The sequence below is a fragment of the Ursus arctos genome, unplaced genomic scaffold (assembly GCF_023065955.2).
Source record: "Ursus arctos isolate Adak ecotype North America unplaced genomic scaffold, UrsArc2.0 scaffold_28, whole genome shotgun sequence".
NCBI classification, from domain to species: Eukaryota; Metazoa; Chordata; class Mammalia; order Carnivora; family Ursidae; genus Ursus; species Ursus arctos.
The window spans coordinates 20,754,340-20,776,919 of record NW_026622963.1 but is presented as its reverse complement, the minus strand read 5'-3'; the positions used below and the strand labels follow the sequence as shown (position 1 = coordinate 20,776,919).

General features: G+C 52.9%; 1 protein-coding gene across 4 annotated transcripts in view; it reads left to right on the top strand.

The window, feature by feature from the left end:
• Positions 1–22,580, top strand: part of LRRK1 (leucine rich repeat kinase 1) — a 121,284-nt gene that overhangs the window by 68,734 nt on the left and 29,970 nt on the right. For 3 of the 4 annotated variants that reach the window (XM_026510343.4, XM_026510342.4, XM_044388364.3), the window contains 14 exons: positions 2,803–3,029; positions 4,095–4,222; positions 4,313–4,476; positions 5,334–5,471; positions 6,868–6,980; positions 8,470–8,546; positions 13,044–13,173; positions 13,976–14,088; positions 14,520–14,734; positions 16,808–16,972; positions 17,477–17,649; positions 18,684–18,804; positions 19,004–19,163; positions 19,561–19,837. In XM_026510343.4, the coding sequence (XP_026366128.3) occupies positions 2,803–3,029; positions 4,095–4,222; positions 4,313–4,476; positions 5,334–5,471; positions 6,868–6,980; positions 8,470–8,546; positions 13,044–13,173; positions 13,976–14,088; positions 14,520–14,734; positions 16,808–16,972; positions 17,477–17,649; positions 18,684–18,804; positions 19,004–19,163; positions 19,561–19,837 (2,201 nt within the window). The remainder of the gene's footprint in view (positions 1–2,802; positions 3,030–4,094; positions 4,223–4,312; positions 4,477–5,333; positions 5,472–6,867; positions 6,981–8,469; positions 8,547–13,043; positions 13,174–13,975; positions 14,089–14,519; positions 14,735–16,807; positions 16,973–17,476; positions 17,650–18,683; positions 18,805–19,003; positions 19,164–19,560; positions 19,838–22,580) is intronic. The other variant, XM_057303653.1, reaches the window with a different exon arrangement.

Below are 22,580 nucleotides of genomic sequence, written 5' to 3'. Positions count from 1 at the left end.
ATGTCAAAGGAACACAGGAGCCCCTTTGATGGGACTCCCGCTGGCCAAATTGGGGATGACTGGAGCAGCAAAAGACATAATGATAATAATAATTGTAATACTCTGAATAAAGAAAGAATCCGTGAGTCCATAGTGATACTTTAAAGGGGCAGGGAGACCCCCTTCTGTACAGAAGAATGCCAAGTAACAAATGTAGGAAGAATAGTAGTTTTAGAAAAATCACTGCTTTGTGACCATCAATGTACTAACTGAGCCAGGCTGGGATCAACAATGGCCGCTGAAACCACTGGGTGAAATGACATAAGGACACAAGATATTCACTAGTCTCAGAACATCACTCCACAGATGGCTTACGAATCACAAAGAGTAAAATGCACCTTTATAAAAGGGGTCTGATGGACACTCCCTTCAACAGAGCAGACTTGGCATCACGGGTAGTAGACTAACCTGCCAGCAGGTGCCCTCTGGTGACGTCCAGTTGAGAGGACTCATCGTTGTCTGAGACGTTTGACAAAAATGCTGACCTTGAATCTGAACAGGAGGGGAAACAATTGAGTCAATTCAGATTATGGGGTAATCTACGAGACAGCTGGAAGGACTTGAAAAATTACAATGCCAACATTGGAAAATCTATAAGAAGCCATGGGGACTAATCTAGATTAAAGAAAAGTAGAGGGACACGACAACAAAAGGCAGTGTGTGATTCCTGATGGCATCCCGGATCAGGACACAAAATAATTATGGAAGACACTTCTGGGAGAACTGGGACTATGAATATAGATCTGATGATATTGTATTGATTTCGTTTCTTGAAAATGATCAATATATGGTGGTCACGTAGGAAAATATTCTCGTTCTGCAGAGACACCTGTTGAAGTGTTTAGGGGTGAAGTGCCACGATGGCTATAATTTACTTGGAAATGATTCAGCAAAAAATGAAGAAGGGTGGGACACCGGGGTGGTGCAGCCGGTTAAGCGTCCGACTTTTGGTTTGGGCTCAGGTCATGATCTCTTGGGTCATGGTATCGAGCCCCGCATTGGTCTCCCCGCCCAGCGGTGGAGTCTGCTTGGGACTCTCTCTCTTCCTTTCCCTCTGCCCCTCCCCCTCTAAGATAACTAAATCTTTAACAAAAATGAAAAGTGTATATGGAGGGAAAGGAGAGAAAGCAAATGTGGCTTCGGATTAACAATGGAATCTAGGTGAAGGGCATTTCATGCGTGTTCACGGTCCAAGGTCAGCTCTTCTGCAGGTCTGAAATTTTTCAAAATAAAAAAGTGTGGGGGAAACAGTAATGACAAGAGAAACAGCAATAGAGGGACTTACTTGTCTTTTTTTAAAAATCCATTCTCTTGACCCCAAATCCAGCAGACCATCACCTGCCCCTCCTTATGCAGGTGAATGGAGAGACAAGACCGAGTCCTTCATCCCTGGGTCAAAGACGAGAACTTTGGAAGGGTGTCATAGACCCGCCCTTTCCAACCCTGGCCCCAGGACTAAGGAGATAAAGACCAGACACACATCGCCATCTAGTGGCCATGTGAGGACGTCTGTCTGCTGCTGCCAATTTTGAAAGGGAGCTTACCCCATTTACTGGTCTTTCCCGCCATCGGCTTGGTTGGTAACATTTTCCTGTTGGCCGAGCACTGATTTTTTGCTTCTCTAATGTTCTCATACGGACTTCCAGTTGCTTTGGAGAAACAAGCCAAAAAGTTGATTTCCTCCGCCCAGAAACCGAATCGAGCCCCAAATTCTTTGATGATCCAGAAAAAAAAAAAAAAAGAAAAACTCTGCTCGTGTGTATTTAACCACCACACCCCAGCAAGCAGCTGGCCTTTCTGACTCCCTCTTGTGGAAGTAAGCAAAGGCCAGCCAAACGAGAAAAGCAAAGGCGATTTATTCCAAGTTTGCTGTAGCAAGGGAGTTAGCTACCTTCACTTGCGTTTTGGCTGAGGAGTGGGAAAGCTTTATCGTGGGAGAAAGGGAAAGCCTCTGGTGTGCCCCCACTGTTGATAGGGAAGCTGGAGGCAGCTCACGAGAAATGGGGAGTACTGCATGATTGGCTGGGGGAGCACTTTGGCTTTCTCTGGTTGATTTAAGTGGGACGTGGATATAGACTGGGGAAGCTCTCCACGATTCATCAAGTCCTGGCCATTTGGGGCTGATTGTTACAGAAGTTACTGGATTGATACTAGTGGCAGTGAGGCTCCCTGCAAGTCTGGCTTAGAGCAGGCTGGCTTCGTGGGCTGGTTATTATAGAGAAGGGGGTTAGTTTCCCAGGCAGGTAGCTACAGGTGGAGTGTCAAAGTTCTGGTTTTTTATGTATGGCCTGGCCATTGTCTGTATATATTTCTCACTCCGGGAGCAGCCCATCCACAAAGCACCCAGTGTGGGGCCTGGCCTGTTGCAGGCGGTGGCAGCTCTCATCACAGGGTGAGACCCCTGAAGGGAGGTCAGGAGACCCAGGTTTGGTCTTCAGCCTTCTGCTCCAGTCTGGGGAGACTCCCCCAAGCGTGGGTGGAGTCCTCTGCACAGAGCAGGCCCTGGAAGAAGGAACACTCACCCCCCCCCGCCCCCCGCCCACGGGCTCCCCTTAGAGGCTGGAGAGTGGGGTGGGAGATCACCTGTGAGATGCAGATACCCCTCAGTGCCAGCCACAAGTTGGCCACAGTCCTGACACCCTGGGACTCCAGCTGAGACGGACAGACAGACTCGAGGCCCAATAAATCATTGCTCTATTCCAAGCCGTCATTGGCCCCTGGGCTCACCGCCTGAGGGTGCTTTTCCCCTTTCTCCAAACCCAGGCTCTTCGTGTGAAATGGTCCCACCTCAAGTTGCCCTGGGTGGATCTAGACTGGCTCATAGACATCTCCTGCCAGATCACGGAGCTGGACCTTTCTGCCAACTGCCTGGCTTCCCTCCCCTCTGTCATCCCCTGGGGACTCATCAACCTCCGGAAGCTGAACCTCTCCAAGAACCACCTGGGGGAGCTGCCGGCCGTGCAGTCATCGGACGAAATCATCTGCTCCAGGTGAGCACTCGCCCCACGCGGGCCCCTCGGGGTGTACACGGGGACCTCTGTACCCAGCGCCACCCCCCTCCCCCAGTCCTCCTCCCCCTACGTACTCCTTCATTGGAGTTTGTGGTTTTGAAAACCACTTCTCCGTAAAAGGACAGAAATTCTGCCTGCCCTTACACAGTTCTGAGGAATACAGTCCCCCTTCTTTCAAGGGGAACGCAGAGAAGTCTGGGGGGGGGGTTGTCTGGCCCACCTTACACTGCGCATGGTGGCCATGTAGGCTGCTCGCCCGAGATGTCCGGTCCTGGTCCAGCAGACAGAAACCCGAGAAGGCTGGACGCTTCCTGGCTGGGGGAAGCAGTGAGACCCGGGGGCGCCCGGTTTTATTTGACCTCCCAGGGAAAGTGGGAGGGGCCTCACAGGCACAGTTACCCCTACCACGCTCTGGCAGCAGGGGCATGGCAGGGCCGCTCCTGGTCTCCTTTTTCAGGAGGCCCTGGGAGGAGGCCTGAGCCTTCCCCCTGAGGCTGCATGGGAAGGGGGAAGGCTTACCCTCACTGACGTGCGCAATCCTCACTCTACAAAGGATTTGGGCTGATTTCAAAAGCTAAGGCTTCACTTAGAGCGAAGTAAGAGAGAATGTTCCTAAGAGCATAGGGTCAGATGTAAGCCACGGGGAGGAAGGTGCCACACAAACATTTCAAGGACAAGTGCCTTCTGAGTGGGGGTCTTTAGCCAGGGCCAGACTCGGGGGTCCAGACGGCTCGAAGCACGGCCCTGTGGCCTTCCAGCAGCTTCCAAGACACCAGCTGACTTTGCTATCATATATTGAGAAAGGTTTGCATCCCTACTGGTCAGTGAGTCCAGGGCCCACCAAAGAGATGTTGGATTTTCTTTGTCTACACGGGACATGGTGACGGTTAATGTGATGAATAGAAGTCCTATTGAGACGTTTTCCACGCACGGTCTTCAGCTTTGCGCGAGGGGAAGAGAGAAATACGCCTACAGAGAAACATGTAACAGTGAAGCTTTTCCTCTTTCTTCTGATGCCTTGACTGCCTCCTTCCCCAACCGCAGGCTCCTCGAGATTGACATTTCCAGCAACAAATTGCCCCACCTCCCACCGGGATTCCTGCACCTCTCGAAACTTCAAAAACTGACAGCTTCCAAAAATTACTTAGAAAAATTGTTTGAAGAAGAAGGTGGTATGTTGTATCATCGACAACCTGACCTAATTTGTCATTTTGTTCTTGACAGCCATCTTTTTACCAGTTTATTATTCTCTCTCTCCCTAGCCACTAACTGGATCGGTTTGCGGAAGCTACAGGAGCTTGACATTTCTGACAATAGATTGACAGAACTACCTGCACTTTTCCTTCATTGCTTCAAGTCACTAAGTTCTCTGAATGTCTCCAGAAATAACCTGAAGGTGTTTCCAGGTGCCTGGGCCTGCCCTTTGGTGAGTATTGTACCGGAAATCACGAAAGGCCGGTCAGCCCCGCCTCTCACGTGAACCAGAGCTCTGGTCAGGGCTCTGTCTTACTTCCTCCCCTCGGTGACCAGGCTGGGTAGCAGCAATGCCCTTGAGCGGTGTCTCTCAGCATCCTGCCACTGAGTGTCTCAGGTGACTCACCTGAAAGCCAGCCCCTTCCCCTCCCCCACCCTCCACCCCGACTCCGGCTTGAGATCTGTGCCGTAACGCCCATAGAACTTTCCACCGTTACAGCGTGCACGTCTGGCATAGGAGGAGTTCTGCCCGAAAGTGAGGCATGGTTCCTTTCAACTAGCTGTGAAATAAGAACAAAGAAGAGAAGAAGAAGAATCCACGTCCACCACACTGCCAATTAAATGGCGTTTTTGTTCCTGGGGAAGTTTGAGTGTTAAAACAGATGGACCAGCGTAAAGAATGTTTATGTTTTATTGCTGTTGGTTTCAAACCAAGAAATTCTCCATCGCGAGCATTCTCATTCTGGTTTAAACATATGTGTGTGTGGGAAACCGGCTCATCCCTAGAGCTTGGTCCTGAATGATGCCGTTATTCCCGAGGACGATGGGCCAGATGTTCTGGAATGAAGGGATAGGAGCATGAGCCCCCTTTGTCTCCCTCAGGAAACCATTCCCGTCCCTTCCTTGGAGCAAGGACAGGAACACGGGACAATGACAGTTTGTAGGCTCTTCACCGAGTTGTATTTACGACAGAGCCCTACTGTCGAGTTCTGATTTTTCACATCAGATTTGGAAACGGTCTTTCTCAAAAGCACCACTGCACTTAAAAAGCTAATTAATATCTCATTCGCTTTCTCGTCAAACTCCTAGAAATGTTGTAAAGCATCCAAAAATGCTCTGGAATCTCTACCAGACAAGATGGCTCTCTTTTGGAAAAACCACCTGAGGGATGTGGATTTCTCAGAAAACGCTCTCAAGGAAGTTCCCCTGGGGCTTTTCCAGCTTGATGTAAGTCTGATCGCCCTCTCTTTCTCATTTTTGGCTTTTGTGAGGAAATCAGTCCACGTTGCAGTACAATCTGTAGTCTTCTCCTGAGCTTCTGAGACCAAAAAAAAAAAAAAAAAAAAGTTCAGTTGTCAAAAATGTGCGTGTTTATGAGCGAAGATTGGGAGGAAGTGAGCAAAATGAAAACAGCTCTGTGAAGGGAAGGGAAAGCATGGGTTTTTATCCTCAAGGACTCTTCGATGTTGAAGAGTGTAAGCACAGCCCAGCAGCCCTCTGTCTGGCCGCCACTGGCCTCTGTCCTTCTGGGCCCCTGGGTGCCCCCTGTCAAGGCCTACCAGTGTGCAAATGTGGCAGGACTGGAATTGCTGGGGGTCAGAAGCTTTTTTGGATGTGAACTCAAGAAAGTGCCTTTTGCCAGAGTCCCGTGTCCCCCCGACTCCCCCCACATGGGGCTTCTCTCTTGTCTTCGGTGGTTTGCCGATCTGTCTCTGTTTTCCCCACTCGAACGGGAGCCCCTTAAGCAGAGCACAGCTTATATTCATCTCTTGGCACCGAGGGCCAGCCCCAGATCGGGGCCTGACCAGTGTTGGCTGAAGGCACTGGGGCAGCCCCGGGCAGAGCGCACAGGCCTTGGCCCGCGGTCCTGCCACGCCAGCCTCCTGGGCCCCCACAGGTTCTCATGCAGGGAGAAGTGCAGCTTCCCCTCATGTTCAGGGACCCCTAAAGGGCCAAGAAGGTACCTTCCATCTGTGTGTTCTCAGGAGCGCGGGCCATTAAGTCTCAGGCCCCAGGGTGTGCACACTTCAAGGGGCGCCCTGGTAGGTGAGGGTGTAGGTCACTGCTACCCTCAGGGGCACCCCGGCCATTAGTTTAGTCCCCGTTCTGAGTCGGTTTCCTCATTCCACCCCAGCAGCATGCCAGCTGGGCTTTCTTGTTCCCACCAAGCCCAGAAGCAGCAGATCAAGAGGGAAATTCTTGATGGTGTCCCGCCACCCTGCCCCTGTATAGGGCATCACCTGAGGAGGTCACGGGAGGCAGGGGCGCCCCGCAGTGTGCTGCAGCCCCTCCCCTGCCGTGTGATGCCTGGGCCACTGCTCCACAGACAGGCCCATGAATAATTGTCACTCTGAGACGTACTTGGATTCCTTTCCTTCTGGAATAACTGCCTCCCATTGATCTGGGGGGAAGGCTCGTGTACAGACGGTCCTGTTTGCCGCACTGGGTATAATTTCGCGAGTTCTAAGAGGCTACTGAGCCCGACACTATTGGAACCTTCGGGAAGGTGAACCGATTATCATCATTTCCCTGCGTTTGGTCAGGGAGCTGACCCTTCTCCTCCGTCTCTCCACCCTGTGGTGTTTGACGGTGTCTCTGCCTCTCCCTCTCTCTTTCCCTCCAGGCTCTCATGTTCCTGAGGTTACAGGGAAACCAGCTCATGGCACTGCCACCTCCAGAGAAGTGGACCTGCAGACAGCTCAAAACCCTGGATCTCTCCAGAAACCAATTTGGCAAGTAAGCATGGGGGCTCTTTACCCCGGCAAGTTCTGAAATGCATGTGTGACCACAGTCCCGCAGCCCCGTGGGTTGGTGTCTCTGTCGGTTGGCTAGGGCTGCCATAACAAGTACCACAGGCTTGAACAAGAGACACTAGTCCCCCCACACTTCTGCAGGTGGGGAGTCTGAGGTTAAGGTGCCCGAGGCCTCTCCCCTGGGCTTGCATCCCCTCTGCCCTGTGCCTTACATGGTCTCCCTCTGTGCGTGTCTGTGTCCGAATCTCTCCTTAGAAGGACACCGGTCAGAGTGGCTTACAGTCCACTCATATGACCTCATTTTCACTTGTTTACCTCTTTAAAGACCCCACCTCCAAATACAGTCACATTCGGCGGTCCTGGGGGTTAGGACTTCAAAACATAGGGGTGCCTGGGTGGCTCAGTCGGTCAAGTGTCTGTCTGCCTTTGGTTCAGGTCACGATCCCAGGGTCCTGGGATCAAGTTCCATATCGGGCTCCCTGCTCGGCGGGGAGCCTGCTTCTCCCTCTGCCTGTAGCTCCCCCTGCTTGTGCTCTCTCTCTCTCTGACAAATAAATAAATAAAATCTTAAAAAAAAAAAAAAGACTTCAAAACCTAAATTAGAAAGGGGGGCACGATTCACCCATAACAGTGTCCTCCCATTTCTAATTTTTAAAGGCTCCTGGAGGATCTTCTCACATCAGCTTCACCTGTCATTCTTTTCCAAGGTTTTGGCCAATCACTAACCCAAATGCACATCCATTGAATAAAAATCACTCCCAAAGCCTTCTAATGAAAGATGAAAATCTGGGGGTGCCTGGGTGGCACAGTCGTTAAGCGTCTGCCTTCAGCTCAGGGCGTGATCCCAGCGTTCTGGGATCGAGCCCCACATCAGGCTCCTCCGCTAGGAGCCTGCTTCTTCCTCTCCCATTCCCCCTGCTTGTGTTCCCTCTCTCGCTGGCTGTCTCTGTCAAATAAATAAATAAAATCTTTAAAAAAAAAAAAAAGATGAAAATCTGGGGATGAGCACAGCTGGCTCTTGGGGGGGTCCTGGAGACCAGCCTCTCTATTTCACTTGCTGAAGGCCACTTCTTCGCAGGACTTGACCCCCCAAAAGAGAACCCCCACCCCCACCCCAGGTGAGAGTGTGTGATATGGAATCACTCTCCATGTCACACTGAAATGGGCCTTCTTGCCAGGCACAGAAATGCTCACACCTGCCTGAAATGGAAAAGCTCAAGAATGGACATCACCATTGGTAATGCCACCATTGGTCATCACCTCCCCTGGACATTTTTTTCCCCAAAGACTTCTGAGCGTAAGCAGTGCAGTTAGCAGGCAGGAGCTATGGGTGCTTACATAGTAGCTGCAGGAGGCCCAAACACCCTGCTGATGGAATGTTCTTCCTTATCTCCGCATGGCTCGGCCTTATATAGTCACAGCAAAAATTGTCCTGCTGTCCTCAAAATGTGACTTTTTTTTTGCCCCTGCAGAAATGAAGACGGACTGAAAACAAAGCGTATTTCCTTTTTCACCACCAGAGGGCGCCAGCGTTCTGGGACCGAGACAGGTGTGTGTGTGTCCGTGGGGGCCGATGAGACAGCCGGGCGGGCAGTTCCTTGCTCCACCACCGGGGGTCGCCCTTGCATGCGGCTTTCCCCGAAAAACCTGGGCGCGCCCTGTGCCCCTTGCTCATCAGAGGGGTTTGGCCTGCAAGTATCCTGAAGCCCTCTTCTTTGCTTGCATTCGATGAGACTGGTAGCTATTGTGTGGATGGCTCTGCCGTTGAGTGAGCACCTCCCTAGGGACGGTACCCCAGTAGTGCCTTTCTGTAAGGCTCACGGCATGGGGTAAGGCTTGGGTTCCCCATTGTGCAGGTGAGGAAGCTGAGGCTCCCATGGGCTTGCAGGCAGCTCAGGCTCCCGTAACAAAGCACCACAGACTGGGCGGCTGAGACGATAGAGATGTATGCGCTCACAGTTCTGGAGGCTGGAAGTCTGCAGTCAGGCTCCGTGTAAGGGTCTTCTTGTGTTCTCGGAGACAGACAGACAGACGGAGCAAGCTTTCTGGTATCTCTTCTTATAAGGGCACTAATCCCACCATGGAGACCCTACCTTCATGACCTCAGCTAAACCTGATCACCTCCCAAAGGCTCCAGCTCCAAATACCATCATGTTGGGGTTAGGGCCTCGACGTGTAAGGGAGGGAGGGGACACAATTCAGTCTGCAGCACAGGGGCTGACTGACTTGCCCAGGTCACGTGGTTGCTCAGTGACAGAACCAGGTTTCAGGCCAACAGTGTGGGACCCCAGCCCCAAGGTTGGGAAGGGTAGCACCGTGAAGTCCTCACTGCCACACTGTAGCGTCTGGTGAAGACCACATGGGAACACAGCCCCCACTGTCCTGGCCAGCTGAGATTCTGGAGGGGCTTGGGTCTTCGCCCAAACTCATCAGAAACAACTGTTCCTAGAGCATTCTTACTGGTCTTACAGCCTGGCCAGCTCAGCAGACAGCATTCTAGGAAAATAAATTCTTCTCATTCATCGTCCTCTGGGAGGTATGGGGGGAAGGTGTGGACCTGTCCCTCCAGTTCCTCAGCCAGCCCTCTTTTTTCACCTGAAAGCTAAGACTTCTAAAGCCAGCTATGCTCACACAAATATCCGTCAGGATGCTGTCCCGAAGAACAGGAACCAATATTTAGGTCATTCTCAATGTAACAGAACATTCTTCTTTGGCTCAGAGTATGTTGGCCAGCGCTGTTTTAGGACAGATGGTGTAAGATGGGGACGAGAAATGCCAGAGGCCAGGACACATTTGCAGGAGATGACCTAAATAGTTTGTCCACCTGTTACACTTTTTAGTGAACTGGTATGTGTGTAAATATACATACGACATACATATGTATCAGTCATGTATGAGTGTGTGTGTTTACATGTGATTAAAAAGGAACACGTCATCAGTGGAACAGACCTAAGGAAATAATAGGAATTTAGTATATGACACAGGTGGCATTTCAATTTAGTGAGGGAAACATGTTTTATTGTTACCTGCCTGTCCAGTTAGAAGGGGAAAATCACAGCACTGGATACCCTGCTTACATTAACTACAAAAGTCTCCATGTGGATTTCAGATTTCAACATAAAAGAAAAAGAAAACAATAAACATTTAAGAGAATATAGTTAAAATTGAGGGATGGAGAAGTCCTTTAAAAACTAGATGGGAAATCTAGAAGTCGCTAGAAAAAGACCGAAACCTTGGGCTTCGTAAAAATTGAAAAGCTTTGTTCGGTAAAAGGCATCATAAACCAAGTTATAATGCAAACAGACTGAGAAGAAATATTCTCAATGCAAATCATTGCGACATAAATTGGCTTAAGTCCCTCATATACAAAGACTGCTTACAAATTAATTTTTTTGAAAAGGACAACTCAATTGGAAAAAAAAAAAAAAGGGGGAGGGCAATGGATATAAACAGTTTGCAGAAAAGGAAGTCCAAGTGGCCCAGAAACAAATGAGAAGGCCCCAAACCACACTAATGGGGACATACAATAAGGAGTTTCCTAACTCATCCTTTTTAAAATGCAGGGGCCTTAGGACTTTGGAAATTGAGTCCAGACGTAGGGATTTCACTTGGAAGGAAGGACAGACAAACACTCTCTTCTCATTAATGCCCAAACAGTATAATATCCGTGAAAAGTGTAGCTGGGATGGATCTTGGGCAGGCTTCCCTTGCTGCGGACTGAGCTTCGCGCACTTGAGTGGGTGAGAAAGGTGTCTCCAGCCTAGAAATGCACAAGGGCAAGAGGATGTAGGGCCCAACACTCACTGGGACCAGACACTCCCTTGTGAAGCCGCCAGAGTGCAAGGCCAAAGGCACGCCACGAAAAACACAACAGGAGCGTGTACTCGTGTTCTGGAAAACGGCTTTGCCGGTGGCCCGCGGGAGCCCGTCTGGGGAGTGAGGCGAGGAGGCCACACCCTTTGGAAGTTTCCCTGCAGAGGTCGAGGGAGCACAGGACATTGGCACAGGACAAAGGGCTCTTGAGTTTGTTAATTTCGTCTCCTCGGGAAAGTTGAGGCCCACCCCTGAATGAAAAGAAGGAGACCCATTGCAAATTCTTCCTCTGTGGGGGTTATTCTCTGGGGGCTGTTGATCCTGGGGTAAGGAATTATCTATAAAAGCTAACTTGTTTGCAGAGGGATAGTAAAATTCCAAGGAGATTTATGTACATTCAAGTAGTCCTATTTGTGCGGGGGCCTCGTCCAAAAATAATTTGGACAGCCGTTTTTACGGTAAAATTCAGACCAGCAGAGTCATAAATAACTTAGGAATAATTACAGTTCATAAATACCTCGGGCTGTGCTCTCGCCGGCCGTGTCTGCGCGGGGCCAGGAGCTCTGTGACAGGTGCTGCCTCTGCCGTGGTAATTCCTTCATAAACACCGACGTAGGACTTGAAAATCAGAAAGCATAGAGGCCAGGTGTTCTGAACATGTTCTCGGGGAAGAAAGTGAGCCTTTCTTTCTTCCCGCGTGTGTTCTTTCAGTGTGCGTCAGGGCCGGCTAAAGGGAGTCATTCTTTTTCATTGGGAGGGAAAAAAAAAGTCCCGTTGAGCGTTTTTCTTAGGTTCAAAGCCGTCCTTATAAGTGTTGCACCTTTCTTACCCTCAAGGAGGCACTGCACTGAGTCCCCTTCCCATGGGGGCCAGCTGGGCTGGTTTTCCAGGCACAGATTCCAGGATTCCGTTATCGTCTGTCCCGGAACATTCTCTGATGTCAGGTTACCCCATTACATCGATACTACAGGCGACACATGTGGAGAAGAGCCAGAGGGAAGGGAGGAAGTTGTGATCAAGGACAGGAAAGTCACTCCAGCCCAACAAAAGATTCCTGGCTTCTCTATCTCGCTGGGCTGGCAGAGGGCCGGAGGAGAGGGCTTTGGGGCCGTCTTTTATCTTGAGTTCTGGGAGCGGGAGCTGAAAGGGGCCCTTGCGGGGGTGTGGAGTCCTGCTCCCCGCCCCCCTTTACCAGGGAGGATAAGGCACTTTGGAGATTTTACTGAAATCTGAGACTCTGATCCCCATCAGTGCACGAGTCCAAGCTCCGGGCCGCAGTCACTCTCAGCTCCCACACTCCGGTGCCCGTGGAAGGAACACAGGCAACATGCTCTTAATGGGTATCTCATAATTAGCCTCATTAACGAAGTCGCTTAAATACTAGAGAGTTGGTTGGTTTTTCAGAGATGCTTCTCAGGAAGCATAAAAACCAAGCTCGTTGTATTATTTTGTAATGGATTGGTTTTTTTTTAATTGAAGAAAACATGTCCATGGTAAGCAGAATTTTTGAACAGTGTCAAATGGTGTGGAATGAATATCCAATCTCCTAGGAATTCCCTTCCCCAGAGACGAGGGTGGAATTTGATGTGTCTCCAGTAACGATTATGTTTGTGTCTAACATACATGTATAACGTGTATGTGCCTATGGGCCTGTGTGTATCCGCGTGCCTGTAACGTGCATACACGTGTGGTGTGTGTGCACACACCTATAACATCATGCACCTGTGTGCGTGCGTGGCCTGCACGTAAACAGCATCTCGAAGCATCTGTCTGCATTATGGCACACATACATGAAACACACACACATACATGCACGGGGTGTGTATTTGCTCACATGCCCGCACACACCCGTTTTCAGTTCACAAATAGCTCTTGAGTATCACTTCCTACCCGTACTGTAGACCTGCCCCGTTTTTGCAAGAGCTGGATATTATCCTGTTATTCATCAGCCACTTCCCTGTGGGGGGCGGGGGGTGGCATGTAGGCTGTCTTCGGTCTTTGCTGTTCCGAACAGTGTGCATGGAATGTGCTGCCCTCACATCCTTGCCACACGCGTGCGAGGTTGCCTGTAGGACCATCCCCTAGAATTAGAATCCCTAGGTCAGGAAGATGAGCACCTTGCTCAGGTCGACTTGCCAAAATGCTGTCTGGAGGCTGCACCAGCTTCTGCACCCGGAGGACATCATGGTCCGGAATCATCGGCAAACATCCGGTCTTGGCCATTTCTTCACAGCGGGTGTGCTGGAATTCCCAGCCTTCCTAAGTGAGTCTTTGGAAGTCCTTTGTCTGAACGACAATCACCTGGATGCCGTCCCTCCCTCGGTTTGCCTCCTGAAGAGCTTATCAGAACTCTACCTGGGAAAGTGAGTACTCGGCTGGCACAGGGAGGCAGACTGTCCTCTGGAACCCGTCAGAGGACACAGACACCGGGGGAAAGAAACCATCTATGTACCGGGAGGCAGCGGGGGGACGTTCAGAATGGGGCTTAGTCCAAGTGGTGGGAAGAGGGGAAGGCAGGGGCCGCGATGCCGTGATGCCCTGCGTGCTGCTGTGCTCAGTCCTAATGAGAACTGCTCAGCCACCCATCCTTCTATTTATTGAATACCTACTGCCAGGCACTGTGGGGGTGCAGTGTGCGAAACAATGAAAATACAAAATAATTTGTTTACATTGCCTTTTTTTTTTTTTTTAAGATTTTATTTATTTATTTGACAGAGATAGAGACAGCCAGTGAGAGAAGGAACACAGGCAGGGGGAGTGGGAGAGGAAGAAGCAGGCTCCCAGCGGAGGAGCCTGATGTGGGGCTCGATCCCGTAACGCCGGGATCACGCCCTGAGCCGAAGGCAGACGCTTAACCGCTGTGCCACCCAGGCGCCCCTACATTGCCTTTTTGAGAAGAGATGCTAATAATCTTTATGGCATCGTAATAAATAGAAGACAGAGGACGTTGGGGGAGGAAATCTAGTTCTAAGCCACGGGGCTCTGCAGAAGACAGAGCTGGCCTTCCAGCGAGAAAGGCTTTGGGAATTGCTCTCTCAATGGAACGCGCGAAAGCAGGGCCTGAGATGTTGGGCTTGGGGTGCAGGCCCCAGAGGCTGGCAGGCTGCTGCGTGCGTGCGTATGTGTGTTTCTTTGTGTCCTCCCACGGTGTGTGTGTGCCCTCAGCAATCCTGGCCTCCGCGAGCTCCCTTCTGAGCTGGGACAGCTAAGCAACCTCTGGCAGTTGGACATCGAAGACCTGAACATCAGCAACGTGCCCACGGAGATCAAAAAAGAAGGTAGGGCTTCCGAGACAACCAGCCCTCTCCCCACCGCCCCCCTGCCCCAGGGAAAGAGGACTCAAGTCCAGTCGTTAAGGACCTGGGCTGGAAGCAACTTGGGCTCTGTGATTGGGCAGGTGCTGTGAGATTACCCGGAAACTGATCATTGCTAAGCACCATCGTAGTGCAGTTAACTATATGATAAAGCTATCTGTGATTCTCTGGGCAGGAAGAATCTTGTTTTTAGGTCCTTGACTTTTGGACTCCACTTTTGGGGTAATTATGACCGCAGCTTCCCCCCATCCGACCCAATCGCCCTCTCCACTTCCCCCATTAGAACACATGGGAAGTGTTCCTTCAAGACGGGATTTTGTTTCCCAAGAGCTATGAGCATGTTCTCGTCCGTATGTCAGCAGCGTCTACATTCCCCGCTCTGTGATTTCGCATAGGCCCCAAAGCGATGTTGTCTTACCTGCGCGCTCAGCTGCGGAAAGCAGAGAAGTGCAAGCTGATGAAAATGATCATCGTGGGTCCTCCTCGCCAGGGCAAGTCCACCCTCCTGGAGATCTTACAGACGGGGAGGGCCCCCCAGGTGGTGCACAGCGAGGCCACCATCAGGACCACCAAGTGGGAGCTCCAGAGGCCAGCTGGCTCGAGAGCCAAGGTCAAGGATGGTCGGCGTGCAGAGTCCCCGTGGGTGGGAGGGAGCTTCCCGGGCCCCCTTCTCTCTCCTCTCCAGAGAGCCTGGGATATTCACAGCTTAGTGTCTGAGGCCCAGGATATGTACAGGGGCCGCTGGATGCTGTCTCCAAACCAGCTCCTGCCAAGGGCAGTGAATAATTTCTTAATAATTTCTTAACATGACCTCGTGGTTGTTCTGTTATAGTTAAGTTGAGGCTTTGGGCCAGTGGTTCTTAATCTTAGCTGTCCGTTAGATTTTTCTAAAGACAGCAGTGTCCAGACCTTGTACTCCTGGCCTTAAGGATGGCATTTCTAATGGTCTGGGGTAGCTGCCCCCCAGAGCTGTAAGATCTGTAGGCAGTGACACACAGCAGCTCCTGCCCCTAATGGGGAGGCTGAGAGAGCACCCCTGGAATGAATGCCCTGTCCTGCCTGGCACCTGCTTTCACCCGAAGTTCTGAAAAGTCGAGTGCTTAAGCCCTATTTAAAACGAATCCTTTGGCAACCCTACTAATCGTTTTTTTTTCCTTTAGTATGAGACAAAGGAAAATGAACATTGTCTTGCCCTAGAATCAGAGCAAAGAGCCTGCGGAAGAGTTGGAGGGAGAGACTATAGCACTAGCCCGTAGCTGTTTCTCCCGGCTCGGGGAAGGAACACACACCGATAAGACCTCCCTTACCTGTCGCCATATTTGTGGTCCCGTGGACCCACATGGGGATCCAGGTGCGAGGAGGCTGTTTGGGGGAAAACCAAGAGGCCTTGGGGCCAGAGGCCGCACGATTTCCCCCCACAGCCCCCGGCACAGGGCCAAGTAGAGACAGGTTTCCTTGCGGAGTCTTCTACACGAAATCACTTGCCAAGTCAGGCATTCTAGTTCGGGTCATTAAGCATTTAAGCTGTATATTTTAACAGACCCAGAAACTGGTCCTCTGAAGGGCAGAGTCCTGCCTGTATGCAGTGTCAGAACAGTCAAATACCTAGTACGTAACATCAGCAGAACCACCGCCACCCCAGAACACCCCAGGAATGAATCTCACTAACTCGTCCAGACGTTCTCTAAAGTCACCCAGAATCTCTGGATTCTCTCCTGGGGTTTTTTTGGGGGGTTTTTTGGGTTTTGTTTTTTTTTTTAAGCAATTACTTAGTATCACTTTCTTCCAGCTGGTCTTTAGCAAATGATTGTCTGAGATCCGAGGGGTGAATTGCTGTTTCCATCTTTCCTGTCCTTTGACCCCCACTTCCTTTCGGCCAGCGTTATAATTTCCCCTCCTTTGTCGAAGGACAGCCACCACCTGATCTCTCAAACGTCCCTGCCCGTGTGTCTGGGCCCTCAGCCAGTTAAGAACAGCTGTCCATTTTCATTCCTTTGCAAAAGCAGGTCAGCACGCCTTGTCTCAGCGGCCAACGTGCAACGTCGCGGAAACGATCTTTTGCTGCAGAAAACTGCAGCCTTGGCTGCTCGGGCCAGACTCTTACTTAGCTCATAGGACGATAGAGAAACCACCGTTTACACAGCCTTTCCCAGCAGCACAACAGCTAATCTTTTGTTTGAGTCCCACGTCGGGGCGGCTTCCCATCATCCTTGGTGGGCGCCGCCCTCTGGCCTACACGAGTTCGGAGGCCCATCTCTTCGGCCTCACCCTCGCCCTCGCACAGATGGAGGTTAAGCCTTGGTGTGAGTGCCAACGTCAGCCCCGGGGTTCCCTCCAGCAGGAGGTCTGACCGTCTGCAGCAGAGACAGAGGCAGGACCGTGTCCCCAGTGTTCCACAGACACAGGTGGACGCAAACGCCCCAGCCCACGGGAGCCCGCCGTCCAGGGCCCGGCCCCCTGCTCTGTGAGCGGTAGAAAGAAGCTTCCAGAAGTCCCACGTCCGCACTGCTGGGCCCCTTTCCCTCACTTGGGTTCCTTAATTCCCAAGACAAACAGCAGGATGGGCCAAGCTGTTTTTTAGGCCCCAAGCACAGCACGTGATGAAGCCCACCATTCTCTCCATTTGACTGATACAACCCTGGTCCCTAAATGCCTCCTGTCACTGCCCCTGTCGCTCAAGCAGGTAGAGTCTGTGGAATTCACCGTCTGGGACATCGGCGGCCCCGCCAGCATGGCCACCGTCAACCAGTGCTTCTTCACAGACAAGGCCCTGTATGTGGTGGTCTGGAACCTGGCGCTGGGGGAGGAGGCCGTGGCCAACCTCCAGTTCTGGCTGCTCAACATCGAGGTGAGGAGACGCCAGCCCGGCAGGGCCCAGGCCTCGGAGCATCACGGGGTGGGGGGGCATTTCTCTGAAGCATCCCCCTTCACTGAGGAAAACAAAGGAAACGGTCAGGGAGAAACGCTGGGCATCTTGGCGGGCTTTCAGAGGACCCCCGGGTCATAGGTCACCGTGGAGCCCTTAAAACCCTCCTCGGCCAGACGGGTGTCCGAGCTCTCCCAGCTTCCTTCTACCTTACATTTAAGAGCCAGCCCCCCACTCTCGGACCAAAAAGGAAGACAGAGCTCCTGCCTCACGAGTAAAGATGATAAGAGGCTGGATGCAGGCCAGGTCACAGGTGGATGACATACTGGCTGAAGGGATCGGAAATCCCGCCCTTCTGCGGTGGCTCCTGGAACCCCTCTGGCCATAACATGCCCTCAAGATTGACAGAGGTTTACTGGGAGCTGTTTCCGGTCCCTTCGTGGAGTGAAGGGAGCCAGTGCTCAGCTGTGGGGTTCTCTCTGGCAGGCCAAGGCCCCGAACGCGGTGGTGCTGGTGGTCGGCACGCACCTGGACTTAATTGAAAGCAAATTCCGAGTGGAGAGAATCGCCACGCTGCGCGCCTACGTGCTGGCACTCTGCCGCTCGCCCTCTGGGTCCAGGGCCACGGGCTTCCCGGACATCACCTTCAAACACTTGCAGTGAGTGTCCTGCTCTCTCTTACTGCTTCCTCGTTTGTCCGTCTTCCCGGGGACACCGGGATCTGCCTGCAGAGGGCTCCTGAGCCCCAGGCTGGGCTCTCCAGGGCCCCTTTCAGGCACAGGGAGGCAGCTCAGTCCCCGGAGCAGACCCAGCCCTGGGTAGGCAAGCTGCCCTAGTGCACTGGCAGGGCAGAGCCTGGACACACCCTCTCCAGGTGTGTGGGTCCCCTCCTCCCCGTGGGTCCCACAGCCCCCACGGGACCAGGAGATAGAAAGTCGTGTACCATCTGTCACGTTGGCTGATCTCTAGACCATCACAGACCCCAGGCGTGGCCCTGGCCCTTACACTGGGTCAGAGTGGTCCGGGCCAGTGCCAGTGGGACCGGGGCCCCGGGCTTGCTGCTTCTCTTACCTCCTGTCCTTGGACTCACGACAGCCCTGTGAGTCATGGGGATCGTTGTGCCCACCTCACAGATGACGGAAGGAGCTCAGCGAGTTAAGTAAGCCTTCTCTCATAGGAATCAAGCATGGGTTGCTACGCTGTGCTGGGGGCTTTCAGGGTCCCTCCCTCTGGGTGGACTCCCACAGACCTTGGTGCAGGGACCAGCCAGGGGACCCTTCCATTTGCCTCAGAATGCTGGATCTGGCTGAACCTGATGTCAAATGTCAGGAATTCTTTGTGTGCCCTTGAGAACACCCCTGAGGCCTGTGATAACAGGGGCACTGGCTCTGGGCCAGACCTGGGTCCACCCCGAATCTGCTCCTTTCCAGCCCGTGTCCTTGGGGGTCACCTCGCACCTTCAGGCCTCACGTTCCTTCTCTGTAAAATGGGCGCACTCAGGACACATACTGCGTTGCTTCCCGCACAGAGCTTTGCACCAAGCGAGACCTTAATACATGTCTCTGCGTTCACCTTTCACGGGTTCTTCTAACTTGCCGGCATTAGGGACAAAACCTGGGGACGCAGAGGCACTGCAACGCTCTTCAGAGAGAAGCGGTGCGATGAGCGATCACGTTCTGTTTTGCACTCGCAGCGAGCTCTCCTGCAAGAGTCTGGAAGGCCAGGAGGGGCTGCGGCAGCTGATCTTCCATGTCACGTGCAACATGAAGGACGTGGGCAGCACCATCGGCTGCCAGAAACTCGCAGGCAGGCTGGTGCGTACCTCAGGCTCCCTGTCCGTCGGGAATCCAGACGCGTGTGCCGCGTGCTCAGGCTCCGCGGTCCCCGCGCGAGCGGTTCAGGGGGCAGGCCGGGGAGGAGGGGGTGAGAGGAGACGCTCACCTACTCAGCCCTCCGGGGAAGGGCGGGGCGCGCCGGGAGCCGCGGGACCAAGCCAGTCCCCCTGTCCCCCAGATCCCCAGGAGCTACCTGAGCCTCCAGGAGGCCGTGCTGGCCGAGCAGCAGCGCCGCAGCCTGAGCGACGACGTGCAGTACCTGACGGACAGGCAGCTGGAGCAGCTGGTGGAGCAGATGCCCGACAACGACATCAAGGACTACGAGGACCTGCAGTCCGGTGAGTGGGGAGCCCGGGAGCGGGGGGCGGGCCCGGATAGGGGGAGTCCCCTCCTTCGCCGCTCTGCACCTGTCTGCGAATGACCGTCCGAGCACTTCAGGTGCTTGGTGCCGTTGTAACGAGGAGGCACATTTGCACAGATGGGCTCCGCGAAAGCTGGAGGTGGGCGGTCCGGAGCGCCCCGGCTGGCCGTCAGCTCAGCACGTCGGCGAGAGTCACGGGGTGCCACTCGGGAACCCGGGACAGGGCTGCAGAGCCATCTAAAGGGCCGTGTGTGCTGGGAGCATGGCTTGCTTCCTAAGAAGAACGTGGGACCCAGCCCCGTAGGGACTAGGTCACCCCAGAGTCCCTGTCACCCTTGGTCTGATGCTGCTTCGTCCTCCCCTTCCCTGGGCAGCCATCGGCTTCCTCATAGAAACCGGCACCCTGCTGCACTTCCCGGACACCAGCCGCGGCCTGAGGAACCTCTACTTCCTTGACCCCATCTGGTTGTCCGAGTGCCTGCAGAGGATCTTCAACATCAAGGGCTCGCGGTCTGTGGCCAAGAATGGGGTGATCCGGGCAGAGGACCTCAGGATGCTGCTGGTGGGGACAGGCTTCACGCAGCAGACGGAGGAGCAGTACTTCCAGTTCCTGGCCAAGTTCGAGATAGCCCTGCCTGTGGCCAACGACAGGTGAGGCCACGGCCGGGCTGCTCACACCATGCCCCGGAGGGAGGGATGGAGACCGGGGTCACTGGTGGCTTGACCAAGAGCTCCAGGGACGGGCCATGGGGACGACCTGCCTGCCTGTGCTGGCTGCTTCTTCCTGGGCCATGGGTCTCTCTTTTCAGGGGGTTCAGAGAAACGCATTCACTGAGAAAAAAATGCAGGAAAACACGCAAGAATGGCATGAAAAATATCTTGCGGGGGGGTGGGGCTCATGTTTTAGAGGGTGGATTCCTTGGTTGTTTGGTGAATGCAAATGGGGTAAGTGACAAGGATGTGCATGCTAATTACACAGCCTGGCTTCAAAATGCAGGGGCGGAAGGGGTTGGGGTGGGGGGAGAGTGTACGTGGGTCCGATCCAGCTGGGCACGCAGGGCCTCCGTGCCCAAATTTCAGTTTCAGCCACTTCCTGGGTCTGATGCTGATGTTGCCCACAAGACAGTAACCAGGACCCCAAATCTGCAGACCTTTTCCCCGCACCTATCACAGACCGTGTCACCACCTGCCCCCCAGTCCTAGAGCTATGGGGGCATGCCCACTGGAGACTCCTGGCAAGCTGGCCTGGACCCTGTGTGGCCAGCCTGGAGACTCCACCTGCATATAGACTGGGCCTCCTGGGAGCCAGACCTGGGCCACTGTGCCCGAGGCACCACCCAGATTTCTGCTCAATCTTGTAACTCTGGGAGAGGGCCTCTTATTGCTCTAGCCCCCTGGAAGCCATGAGTGAGTCCTAAAAGGAGAAACCCCAAAGAGAAATTCAAGGTCCACATGATCCTTCACACCATGACCTTGAGGTGTCCTTGACATTGGTCCATGCAAAGTGAGGCACCTCTGAGTTTACAGCATTGCCAAATCGGACCATTTTCCGGTTATTTTATTGACAGGTTAGAGGAATGAGGGGTTACCAGCACTCAGTAAAAGCAAGTCTGTTATACATACATGTATATCCTATTGAACCATAAATCAGCCAGGTCATGGCCGAGTCTTCTGGGAGACTTATAGTACAGCCGGTGAAACCACAGAGCCAGAACACCTGAGTATGAATCCCAGCTGCCTTTCCTGTCTCATCTGTGCAATGGGAATAATACAGTCGTCAACTAGTATGACAATCATTGTGAGGATTAAATCAGATAATACACGTAAAGTATGAAAAGTGTCTCCTGCACTTAAAAGCTGCAAAGAAGGGGTCCCTGGGTGGCTCTGTCGGTTAAGCACCTGACTCTTGATTTCAGCTCAGGTCATGATCTCGGGGTCTTGAGATCAAGCCCCGCATCGGGCTTCTCGCTCAGCACAAGGTCTGCTTGAGATTCTCTCTCTCTCCCCCTCCCCCTGCTTGTACGCACACACGTGTGCTCTCTCTCTCTTTCTAAAATAAATAAGTCTTAAAAAGAAAAAAAGCTCCAGAGACATCAGATGTTATCAGCATTATTATTGTTACTCTTCCTCTGTGCTAAGTACTCAAAGCCAGTGGCGTCTTGTTCCATATAAAGTCGAGAGTGTCCGGGCATTTTTCATTTTAGCACAGTTACAATCGTTCCCTTGTGCCCTAGGCAAGTTCCGTCTCCTCGCGCATAAACTTGTACTTGGTTACCAACGCAGCTCAGCATCTCCGAGAGCTCCTGCCTGGCTGAGGCAGTCACGGTGGTGCAGCCCCAGACAGCTCCTCGGGGTAGACACGGGGCCCCCCACCCCAGGTTTTGTCCGGCAGGCACGGGAAGAATTCACCTCTTTAATCCCCATCTTGCTGACTCTCTGGGCATCCCCTGGTTCAGCCTTTCACCTCTAGTGATTGCGTTCCAGCAGGATAGCAGGTGTCAGCGGGCTTGGGCTTCTGTTGCCAGTTTGAATCTCTTCCTTTCCCACGCTGGCTTCCGAGTGGTCTCTGCCTTTGGCAGTATTGCGCACCCACTCTGTGGGTGCTGTGCTGCCGGCTGGGGCACCTGGGTTCAGAGCCTGCTCCCTCCCCCCACTCAGCACCTACCAGGAGAGAAGGAAGCTGCAGGACCCGGCCAGTGTAAGCTCCAAGCCAAGTGTGGTGTGGGCGGAGGAAACAGGATAAATCACTGCAAGGCACTGAGGAGGGCCTCCAGACTGGGGAGGGACACCGAACAGATAAACAAGGACTTTCCAGAACACGAAGGAATAAATCAGGCTTGGAGAAAGGCCTGGGGGTGGAGGCAGAGACACTGTAGCTGGGGTGATTGAGAAGGTCCTCTTTCCCCAGATCTGAAGTGGCTAAAAATGACCTAAAACTTCACTTCCTGACCCCTTGGGGCCTCCCCTCCACCAACCCTGTGGGACAGGTGTCCTTTCTCTTCCCACGTCAGGAAAGGAGAATCTGCACAAGGTTACACCGTGTGCTGAAGATACAGAGCCGGGATGGACACTTCTACGATATTTTCAGGGGTCTTTTCCAGAATATTCTAAAGATACTTCATTGGACCTAAACTGATGTATTTAAAAGCCTCAGGGGAGCTGAAGGCACGACCTTTGTTCAGAAAAGGGCCCGCCGGAGGGCCGCCCTGTGCCTGCCCCTGCTGCTCTGCGCACATGGACGATGCTGGTTTTCAGGCGCGTTCCTGGAGGGGCCTCCGCAGCTTCGGCTGTTGCCAGCTGACTCGGTGACTCAGCACTTTTACCATGCGCAAGAACGCTCTCATAAAACGTCCCTCTGTGCACAGCCTCATTCTAACTTGCAAGGCCATGGTGT